The sequence below is a fragment of the Chiloscyllium plagiosum genome, unplaced genomic scaffold, assembly GCF_037043375.1.
Source record: "Chiloscyllium plagiosum isolate Xiang-an unplaced genomic scaffold, Cpla_swu_hap1 HiC_scaffold_14, whole genome shotgun sequence".
NCBI lineage: Eukaryota > Metazoa > Chordata > Chondrichthyes > Orectolobiformes > Hemiscylliidae > Chiloscyllium > Chiloscyllium plagiosum.
In genome coordinates, this window is record NW_028270152.1 from 1790286 (window position 1) to 1802249 (window position 11964).

The 11964-nt window shown below is 47.1% G+C and overlaps 1 protein-coding gene across 1 annotated transcript in view; it reads right to left on the bottom strand.

Moving 5' to 3' along the window:
• Positions 1–5867: 5867 nt before the first annotated feature.
• LOC122561369 (protein kinase C delta type-like) overlaps positions 5868–11964 on the bottom strand; it is a 112788-nt gene continuing 106691 nt past the window's right edge. The window contains exon 18 of the mRNA XM_043713126.2: positions 5868–11159. Within this exon, the coding sequence (XP_043569061.1) occupies positions 11004–11159 (156 nt within the window). The 3' untranslated portion in view covers positions 5868–11003. The remainder of the gene's footprint in view (positions 11160–11964) is intronic.

An 11964-nucleotide genomic window follows, 5' to 3' on the forward strand; every position in this document is an offset into this window, starting at 1 on the left:
AATGTGTTGCTGGAAAAGCACAGGTCAGGCAGCATCCAAGGAGCAGGAGAATCAACGTTTCAGGCATAAGCCCTTCTTCAGGAATGGGGAGGGTGCACCAAGCAGGCTAAGATAAAAGGTAGGGAGGAGGGAACTTGGGGGAGGGGCATTGGGAATGCGATAGGCGGAAGGAGGTCAAGGTGAGGGTGATAGGCCAGAGAGGGAATGTTTCAGAGAACATCTCTTGGACACTGGTACCAACCAACCCAACCACCCCGTGGCTCAAAACTTCAACTCCCCCTCCCACTCCACCAAGGACATGCAGGTCCTTGGCCTCCTCCATCGCCAGACCATGGCAACACGATGCCCTGGAGGAAGAGTGCCTCTTCTTCCGCTTAGGAACCCTCCAGCCACAGGGGATGAATGCAGATTTCTCCAGCTTCCTCATTTCCCCTCCCCCCCACCTTTTCTCAGTCCCAACCCTCGCACTCAGCACCACCTTCCTGACCTGCAATCTTCTTCCCGACCTCTCCGCCCCCAACCCCTCTCGGGCCTATCACCCTCACTTTAACCTCCTTCTACCTATTGCATTCCCAACCCCCCTCCCCCAAGTCCCTCCACCCTACCTTTTATCTTAGCCTGCTTGCCACACCCTCCTCATTCCTGAAGAAGGGCTTATGCCTGAAACATCAATTCTCCTGTTCCTTTGATGCTACCTGACATGCTGTGCTTTTCCAGCAACACATTTTTCAGCATCAGCCATTTGCCGGACTTCAGTTCTGAGAGTTCTTAGCCAAGACAAATTGAGTTCCTCTTTGTTTGCTGACCTGGGAATGATAGAATGCCCTCTATTCCTCAGTTTGGCCATCCCTCAATAGTAATGATAAGGAAAAGCACAGGACAATAGATTCTGTGTTCCTGAATATTATAGAACCATTCAGTTCTGTGTCTTGTGGAGTACACTGAGTTTTCTGTATGAGTGAAAGAGAACCTGAATTCATTTAGGAGTTGCCACTGAATTGCAAGAAAATAATCTTATTCCACATTCCACTCTTGAGACTACTTTGGCAGAATGAGGGGAATTTCTGAATTAAAGATCTGCAACCAGTGCTGTCCCCACCCCTCTTCCCCTAACCTAACATGCTGTATAATATCCATATTGACGGTGCTATTGAATGTGCACATTAAATAAAACCAGCATTTAAAAAATATCTTTATGAACAAATTGATGCTACATGCATCAGTTCAAAGAAGACCAATTTTGTGAAGTATTAGTGCAGTGTTTTGGTCTGAGGCTTGAAGTTCCCGTACTGGGGAAACTATATACATCGTGGGGCGGACGATAAGGGCCCTCAAAATGGAGGCTCCATCATCCAATGTCACTCAAATTGAAAGGAGCCCTCATAAGAGCCCTGTTCAGCAAATACCCTATGAGTGTACAGGGGTCTTGATCAAGGCAGGATATGTGGATCTGAATTTGTTATGATCCTAACTGGAATAACAACTGGGAGAGAGAATTTTAGGCCAATGTTGGACACTTTTTTTCCCCCTCCATTTCTAATTGTTCTTAAACTGATTGTCCCCCTCAGCCCTTTCAGAAAGCAGTGAAGAGCCAACCACATTGGTTTGTAGAAAGATTAAAGGGGCTATGAGGAAAATCTTTTTTTCCCTCCCAAGAGGGTAGGGGGGGGATCAGGAATTTGCTACCTGGTTTAGCGGAGAGCGAGAGAGATCTCACATCATTTATACAGCCTAGAGGTTTATCCCCCCCGACTGTAAACACACAAGCTATTCACCTGCCTATGAGCCAATCTGACAATTGCTGTCATGCTGATGATTTCTGGCATTCACAACTAATCCTGATTGGTTTTGAACATTACACAAACCAATCAAAGATCACAGGAAGATTACTGCATGTTTTGAAAGCAAGTAACTGACCTTCTTTATAAGTAACATTTATATAACTGCTAAATCTAGCAGTTGTTATAAAGAGTAGTTTGCAGACAAGCTGGAGCTAAGGAATTGTGTACAGATAGAACTATGGTGGGTCCAAATAGCTCATTGTCATTGTACTGTAGACTAGTGACCTGTAAATCAATAACAGAGACCTTCTGACTACCAGTAACCATGTGATTGGTTCTCTGGTGACTGAGCAACATGGGGCTATGACTAGGATAGAGAGAAGCCATCTGATCCCAACCAACTAAGGACCTATCTCTGATCTCTGCAGTAACAAGTCTTTTCAATCCTGAGGAAAACCAGTCCATCCTTCTTTCAGCAGTTGCTGTAAGTTGTGACTCATATTTTGGCAACCTTTTGGAACAGGAATCACTGAACTGATTGCCCAGGCTTTCTCTACATCTATAAACAAGTCCACAAATGTGCACGGAAGGAGGAATTTAAGGGGATTAAAGTTTTACAAAAACAGAGAAAAAAACAGCATAGGAACAGGCCCTTTAGCTCTCCAAGCCGATGCCACCACATTTTGTCCTTCCACATTAAAAAAGTCTTCTCATTTGAAAGAGGAAGGCTTGGAGGGGAATTTAATAGAGACATAAGACCTAGGAGCAGGAGTAGGCCATCTGGCCCTTCTAGCCTGCTCCACCATTCAATAAGATCATAGCTAATCTTTTCGTGGCCTCAGCTCCACTTACCCACCCTCTCTACATAACCTTTGATTCCTTTATTGTTCAAAAAAATCTCTTTACTTCACTAGGTGTTTTTGAAGCTATGTCAACTACACTTGGCAGGAAATCCCTTCAGTTCACAAGCCTCTAGGTGAAGAAGTTTCTTCTCAATTCAGTCCTAAATCACTCTCCCTAATTTTGAGGCTGTGCCCTCTTGTCCTAGTTTCACCTGCCAGTGGAAACATCCTCTCTATGTCTATCTTATCTATTCCCCTCATAATCTTGTGCATTTGTGTAAGATCTCCCCTCATTCTTCTAAATTCTAGTGAGTATAATCCCAGGTCTACTCAGTCTCTCTTCATAAACTCAACTGCAGAATCAACCGAGTGAACCTCCTCTGCACCCTCTCAAGTAGCAGTATATTCTATTCTTTCTCAGAGACCAAAACTGCATGCAGTACTCCAGGTGTGGCCTCACCAGTACCCTACATAGCTGTAGCATAACCTCCCTGCTTTTAAATGTAATCCCTTTAGCACTGAAGAACAAATTCCATTTGCCTTTATAATTACCTGTTACACCTGCAGACCTTTTTACTGTTACTCCCATCAAATTGGATAACTTCATATTTATTCACATTGCATTCCATCTGCCAGACCTTTACCCACTCACTTAAACTATCTATGTTCCTCTGCAAAGTTTCATAGTCCTCTGCACACTTTGCTCTGCCACTCATCTTAGTGTCATCTGCAAACTTTGACACTACACATAGTCCCCAACTCCAAATTTTTGTCAAATTCCTTTTGGAAAGCTAGGTACACCACATCCACTGGGTCCCTGTCTTCCACCATACTTGAAACGTCTTCATAGAATTCCAATAGATTAGTTAAGCACAACCTGCACTTCAGACCGAGACACGAGGGGTCACGTAAAAGCGAGAGAGAGAAACAAGGGGGCGCCACCTGCTCAAGAAAAGAGGGGGTGCACACGCCCACTTTTCTCACTCTTGCGTGCACGCGAATTATAGAATAGGAGGTGGGGGGTGTGTGAGGACAGTGAGAGAGAGCGAGCGAGCGAGCGCAAGAGTGCATGCACGAGAGCGAGAGAGAGAGAGCATCTTGTGCAGTGGGGTCACCTGTAGTGAGACATGAACCCAGGGTCCCGATTGAGACCATTCCCATGGGGTCCGAACTTTACTGTCAACTTCTGCTCGGCCACTAAGTGTTGTTGCTTGGCCTGAAGTCTGCCTTGAAGGATAGTCACCCGAAGGTCCGAGGCCGATCATCTTGGACTGCTGAAGTGTTCCCCAACTGTACTGTGCTGTAATGTTCAATGCAGCCATAACATTGTTATCTTCGTTCTGTTTTATTACCCTAATGCACTTTGTATGGTATGATCTGCCTGCACTGCATGCAAAACGTTTCACTGTACCCAGGTACATATGCTAATAATAAATCAAATCAAATTTAAAAAGCCTATATTGTGTCCAGGGATGTGCAGGTTACATGGTTTAGCCACAGGAAATGCAAGATTACAGGGATAGTATGGGGTGGTTGGGTGGAATGGTTTTTGGAGGGTCAGTGTGGATCAAATGAGCCAAATGGCTTGCTTCCACACTGGAGGAATTCTAGGATTTGATGCTGATAATATTTAGATTGCCTGAATATTAAGAGTTGAAGAGCCACGAGGTTTTGCTACAGCTCTACAAGGCCCTGGTGAGACCACACTTGGAATATTGTGTTCAGTTCTAGTCACTCTACTATAGGAATGATAGAGGCTTTGGAGAGGGTGCAAAGAAGGTTTACCAGGATGCTGCCTGGACTGGAGGGCTTGCCTTATGAAGAAAGGTTAAATAAGCTTGGATTTTTCTCTGGAGAGGAGGAAGAGAAGAGATCTGATCGAGGTGTACAAGATAATGAGTGGAATAGATAGATTCAATAGCCAGAGACTTTTCTCCAGGGCAGGATTGACTGGTACGAGGAGTCATAGTTTGAAGATATTAGGAGGAAGGTATAAAGGAGATGTCAGAGGAAGGTTCTTTACGCAGAGACTTGTGAATACATGGAATGCGTTGCCAGCTGTGGTGGTGGAAGCAGAGTAATTGGAGACATTTAAACGATTGTTAGACACGCACATGGATAGCAGTGAGTTGAGGGGTGTGTAGATTAAGTTACTATATTTCACATTAGGATTAACCTCTGCAGAACATTGTGGGCCAAAGGGCTTGTTCTGTGCTATGTTTTATGAAAGATTGTGGAATTTAATTCAATAGCCAAAAAAAAGTATGGTGGTTCAGTGGGTAGTAATGCTGCCTCAATGCCAGGGACCTGGGTTCAATTCCAGCCTCACGCAATTGGAGCGGACACATTCTCCCCATCTCTACAAGAGTTCCCCCCAATTGTTTTGGTTTCTTTCCACAGTCCAAAGATGTGCAGGTTAGGTGGATTGGCCATGGGAAATTGCTCATGTCCAGGGATGTGCAAGCTAGATGGGTTAATACATGGTAGGTGCAGGATTACAGGGCTAGGGTAGGGGCAGGAGCTAGGTCTGGGAGGGGCAGACTCAATGGGCCAAATGGCCTCTTTCTGCATTGTAGGAATTCTATGATGTTACTGTGAATAAAAACCTAGAATCAAGAGTTGATCGACTGAAAGCGTGACCAATTGTTGGGAAAATCCATTTGGGTCATTAATGCACTTTAGGGAACAAAATCTGCCATCCTTACGTGGTCTGACCAATATGTAACTCCAGAGCGACAGCAATGTTTCTGATCTTTAACTGCACTCTGGGGCAACTAGGGATGACCAATAAATGCTGGTGTAGTCAGCAACACCCTCAGCCTGTGAATGAACAAGAAAATAATTTATTTCCCCCTGTGGTCCAAGGGGGATGATCCCAGTGTGCCCAATCTCCATAATCAAAACTCTCCAGCCTAGGCAACATGCTGGTAAATATCCTTTTCAGTGCAACCACATCCCTCCTGCATAGTGGGTTCCAAAACTGTGCACCATACCCAATAACTATGGCCATACCAACATTTTAGACAGTTCCTGCATCACCTCCCTGCTTGGAAACCTTCATCCCCATGAATTAGTCCAGTCTCTCAGCCCATCCTGTCCCCAGATATAGTTCCCAATTTAGACACAGGTAGACGGTAGGGTAAACTTTTTGCTTTGTCCTCTACAAGGTGCACGTTTTGCAGGGAGTATTTTAAATCTTTGAGGGTGATTACTATGAAGAACAGACAGAGAACAGACTTCTTGGTAAGTTTAAAATCAGAAGAGAAGATAAATATTTATTCACATAATCCCCAGAAATGTAAATGCAATGAAAACAAACATTCACCTCCCCCCACCCCCGACACTTTCAGACACACACAAGGAAGGATTAATTCTGGAAAGGAAGCATGCACTTAGATTATTGACCAAATATCAAGATCAGAATTTTAAAGTACTTTAAGATAACAGCACTATGGCTTAATGGGTTCTGGCTCACGGTTATTTGGACATAAATTGTGGTTGGAAAGATAGTGGGTTATTCTGAAATTTTGTCTCCAGAAAGCTGAGCTGAAATTTTCAGATAATGACAATTGATTCACTCCCTGGCTGGGAAGTTAGGTATTTGGCAGGTTTCTTTCCTCCATGCTGTTGGGATCTCGACTGAATGGTCCCTCATTGGTCCCTGGAATTATAAACTCTTATCTGAAGTTAGCTACTTGTATTGTCCAAACAATTGAACAAAATGAGAAGCCATTGCTACACATTGGAATTAATTGTGGCCATTTACAACTTGCCTTTAAAGTTTGCAGACACCGAGTTTGGGCGAGCATTTGGTTTGAGTTTATATACGGGCCCAGACAGTACAAAGTATAAATCACAAGTGATTTTGTATCTAGAATGCCTTCCAAGGCAAGAGGGATGACTCCACCCATATACAGGTATATTTACATTTTCTTTGACTTCCAGAGACAGGAATTGGTTCTTGCATTCAGAATCAAGGTCACCAGACCTTTGGTGGTTATCTTTGTAACAGCACATTATAAATTAAACAAAGTTAATGGCTGATATTAATTTCATACCTTAAAAGGTACGAATAAGACACCTTCACTGAACAAGACATTTTCATGCTCCTTTAAGTTTAAAGGCAGACTTGGAAACAAAAAATATTTACAGCAGCCAAAAAAAGCCATTCATCCCATTAAGTCTGTGCAGGCAGAGAATGACCAACCCAACCTAATCCCAGTGGGTACAGCACTTTAAATGCATTTCCAGAGATTTTTTTTAAAAAAGAACACAGTGAAGTCTTCGGCCTCAAATCACCCATCTACATTCCAGATCCAACATTCTGGCTGAAAGGACTCTTCTCAACTCCTCCACTAATCCTTCCACCAATTAATTGAAATTTCTGCTTTCCAAGTATCTCAGACATGATAAAGACCATCTTTTCCCATGTCTAACACTATCCAATCCCATAGCTCCTACTCCAATCTCTAGATTACCTGTACCCCACAAGCTGGCACTCCGCTCATTCAGACTTATCACCTCCAATTAGAATTCCATTGCTGCATGATTGGTGTCTGTGTCCTAATCAGGGTGTGGAATCCCAGATTGCAGCTGTTTAAGGTGGTAGCTCACCACCACCTTCAAGTGCAGCTAGAGATGGGCAACAAATGCTAGCCAGCTAGCCAGCAAATCCCAAATCCACAAAATAAAAACATTGAGAAACAGCTAGAGGCACCGCATACTGAAAAGGCTACAGGTTCTGATGACATTTCAATAATTGTACTGAAGCCCTGTGTTCCAGAATGTCTGCACCCCAAACCAAGTATAGTTACCATAAGACATAGGAGCGGAAGTAAGGCCATTCAGCCCATCGAGTCCACTCCGCCATTCAATCATGGCTGATGGGCATTTCAACTTCACTTACCCGCATTCCCCCCCCTGTAGCCCTTAATTCCTTGTGACATCAAGAATTTATCAATTTCTGCCTAGAAGACATTTAGCGTCCCAGCCTCCACTGCACTCTGTGGCAATGAATTCCACAGGTCCACCACTCTCTGGCTGGAGAAATATCTCCACATTTCTGTTCTGAAATTACCCCCTTTAATTCTAAGGCTGTGTCCACAGGTCCTAGTCTCCTCGCCTAACGGAAACAATTTCCTAGCGTCCACCCTCTCCAAGCCATGTATTATCTTGTAAGTTTCTATTAGATCTCCCCTTAATCTTCTAAACTCCAATGAATACAATCCCAGGATCCTCAGCCGTTCCTCATGTTAGACCTACCATTCCAGGGATCATCCGTGTGAATCTCCGCTGGACACGCTCCAGTGCCAGTATGTCCTTCCTGAGGTGTGGGGACCAAAACTGGACAGTACTCCAAATGGGGCCTAACCAGAGCCTTATAAAGTCTCAGTAGCACAACAGTGCTTTTATATTCCAACCCTCTTGAGATAATTGACAACATTGCATTCGCTTTCTTAATCACGGACTCAACCTGCATGTTTACCTTTAGAGAATCCTCAACTAGCACTCCCAGATCCCTCTGTACTTTGGCTTTACGAATTTTCTCACTGTTTAGAAAGTAGTCCATGCTTGTATTCTTTTTTCCAAAGTGCAAGACCTCGCATTTGCTCACATTGAATTCCATCAGCCATTTCCTGGACCACTCTTCCAAACTGTCTAGATCCTTCTGCAGCCTCCCCACTTCCTCAGTACTACCTGCCTGTCCACCTAACTTTGTATCATCAGCGAACTTCGCTAGAATGCCCCCAGTCCCTTCATCCAGATCATTAATATATAATGCGAACAGCTGCGGCCCCAACACTGAAGTCTGCGGGACACCGCTTATCACCGGCTGCCATTCCGAAAAAGAACCTTTTATCCCAACTCTCTGCCTTCTGTCAGACAGCCAATCCTCAATCCATACCAGTAGCTCACCTCGAACACCATGGGCTCAGCAGCCTCCCGTGTGGCACCTTATCAAAGGCCCTACAGTATGGAAACAGGCCCCTCTCCGCAACAAGTCCACACCAACCATCTGAAGAGTAACCCACCCAGACCCATTCCCCTACCCTATATTTATCCCTGACTATGGGCCCTAACACTATGGGCAATTTACTGTGGCCAATTCACCCGACCAGCACATTTCGATTGTGGGAAGAAACTGGAGCACGCAGAGGAAACCCACAGAGACACGGGGAGAATGTGCAAACTCCACCCAGACAGTTGCCCAAGGCAGGAACCAAACCCAGGTCCCTGGCAAAGAGGAAGCAGTGCTAGCTACTGAACCCTGCCCCCCAATCAAAAGTGGTTGAGTGACTGATTTAGTGATGATGCTGGTGATGCCAATGAATGGCAAGGGGCAGTGGTTAGATTCTCTCCTGTAGGAAGTGGTCACTGCCTAGCATGTGGGGCAAATGTTACCTGCACTTGTCAGCCCCACCCTCACTGAAGGAGTTGCGAATGGTGCTAAACATTGTGCAATCAGCAGCAAATGTCCCAACTTCTGACCTATGGAGGAAAGGTCAGTTGAACTGATGATGATCTTTTGTTTTGCTTGGGATCCTTTAAGCCACACATGATCAAAGCGTCAAGGGCTGTCACTCTCACCTCACCTCTGGAAATCAGCTCTTTTGTTTATGTTTGAACCAAGGCTGTAATGTGGTCAGAAGCTGAATGGCCCTGGCAGAACCCAAATTGGGTGTCATTGAGAATCCAACCTCCTGCTGTTCAGTCTCAATACTCTTTAGTATCCTTCCTGTGTCAACCCACTCTCTTCCCATAACCAGCATTTGTCTGATGAGGAGCTCTTCAGAATCATCTTTTGGAGGCTCCGTTTAGAATGATCTGAGATTTACTCATGTCGCTAACACCTTTCTGTTCAATTCTTGCTGATTTTGTTGAAATGTCCTAAGGAGTGAACACTGCTTTATGAAAGTGAACTAATCATGACCAACCAACCATCTGACTGGTTGGCTGATTGATTCCAGACAAAGGGCTGATTACATTCTACTCTATCCTTCTGAACTCCCAGGGCATGTTACACAGTTGGCACTAAGCCTTCTGCATCAATCTAGAACCGAACATTGCCCTTCATTTGACCAGTGGGAAAAAGCACATCTCAGATTTTTGCCACCATAAAGACCCGGATAATTCTCAGGCTTGGGCTGATTAGGAATGACATTGGCTATACAAAGGTGCCAGGCAATTACCATCTCCAACAAACCACCACATTGTCTTTTTTGAACTTGCTGTGCACAAAACTGCTTCCTTAGTTTTCATTGTTTAATCAAATGACTGCACTTCAAAACGACAGATCGGTGGGGGGTTTATAAACAGTGACTACAAGGACAGGTCAGAGGTTAGGAATCCTGTAACTCACCTCCTATCGCCCCAAAGCCTCTCTGAAATCTACAAGGTGCAAGTCAAGAATGAGATTGAATACTCCCCACGAGCCTGGAACAATGCAGTTCCACCAAGAGTCAAGGAACTTGACACCATCCAGAACAAAGCAGCCGCTCAATTGGTACAACATCCACTCCCTCCACCGCTGATGCTCAGTAGCAGCAGTGTGTACTATCTACAAGATACACTGCAGGAATTCACCAAAGATCATCAGACAACATCTTCCAAACAAAAGCCACTTCTATCTTACCCAGAAGGACAATGGCAGCAGATACATGGGAACACCATCCTTCGAAAGTCCCCGATAAGCCACTCACCATCCTGACTTGGAAATATATCGGTGTTACTTCAATGTTGCTAGGTCAAAATCCTGGAATTCCTTGCCTAATGGCATTGTGGGTCTACCTACAGCACATGGATTGCAGAGGTTCAAGAAGGCAGCTCCACCCCCACCTTCTCAAGGAGGGGAGCTAGAGATGGGCAATAAATGCTGGCCCAGCCAGCGACATCCACATCCCATGAATGATTTTGAAAACTGTCCTAAACATGCACTAGATTATCCCCCTTTCACCAGGTCTGTCTCACAGTAAATAGAAACACTATTCAGAGCTGATGAAAAGAAACTATAATTTGAAGGTGACATTTATAGTAATGTACACTTTAATCGGAGATAATAATATGATGATGAGTTTAAAAACATTGATGACCAATCTTTGCTTCACTATTCTCAGAAAAGCTTTACTATAAACTCAACTGGACATCGCCTGGCAACCAGAGACCATGCCCAGACACCACCCCCACCCAACTGGCCAAATGTGGAGCCAGCGACGGCCACTCTAACACCCAAAGAATGGGCAACCTCAGAATCACTCATAGTCACAACACGAACAGGTGGATTAGATAAAAACCAAAACAAACAGTCCCAACTCCCATCCCTGGCGTCCAATCAAATCAGATGAAATGCAGGAGGGTGATTGGAGTGCTCGTCGTTTTTCAATTATTTGATCAGATGCTCCATGTTGGGGTTAATGAAGGAAAATCCATGGAATGCAGACTGATCCATGGAGTCAATCAAATTCTTGTCACCCTGAGACAAGCGTGGCTTCTCACTCAGAAACTCTCTGTCAAAGTTGCTGTAGTCACCAGGAGATTTCTGAAAATACACAGAAAAAAAAAGTGAGTGGGGGGGGGGGCGCGAGCGGGCGAGGGGGGAGGGGGAGAGGAGGGGGAGAGAGGAGGGGGGGGAGGAGGAAGGAGGAGGAAGGAGGAGGAAGGAGGAGGAAGGAGGAGGAAGGAGGAGGAAGGAGGAGGAGGAAGGAGGAAAGCGGGCAGGGGCGGGGGGAGGAGCGGGCGAGGGGGGGGAGCGGGCGAGGGGGGGGGAGCGGGCGAGGGGGGAGCGGCGAGGGGGGGGAGCGGGCGAGGGGGGGGGAGGCGGGCGAGGGGGGGGGAGCGGGCGAGGGGGGGGAGCGGGCGAGGGGGGGAGCGGCGAGGGGGGGAGCGGCGAGGGGGGGGGAGCGGGCGAGGGGGGGGAGCGGCGAGGGGGGAGCGGCGAGGGGGGGAGCGGGCGAGGGGGGGGAGCGGGCGGGCGAGGGGAGCGGCGAGGGGGGGGAGCGGGCGAGGGGGGAGCGGCGAGGGGGGAGCGCGAGGGGGAGCGGCGAGGGGGGGAGCGGCGAGGGGGGAGCGGCGAGGGGGAGCGGCGAGGGGGAGCGGGCGAGGGGGGGAGCGGCGAGGGGGGGAGCGCGGGGGAGCGGGCGAGGGGGGGAGCGGGCGAGGGGGGCGGCGAGGGCGCGAGGGGGGGAGCGGCGAGGGGGGGAGCGGGCGAGGGGGGGGAGCGGGCGAGGGGGGGGGAGCGGGCGAGGGGGGGAGCGGGCGAGCGGGGGGAGCGGCGAGGGGGGGAGCGCGAGGGGGGGAGCGGGCGAGGGGGGGGAGCGGGCGAGGGGGAGCGGCGAGGGGGAGCG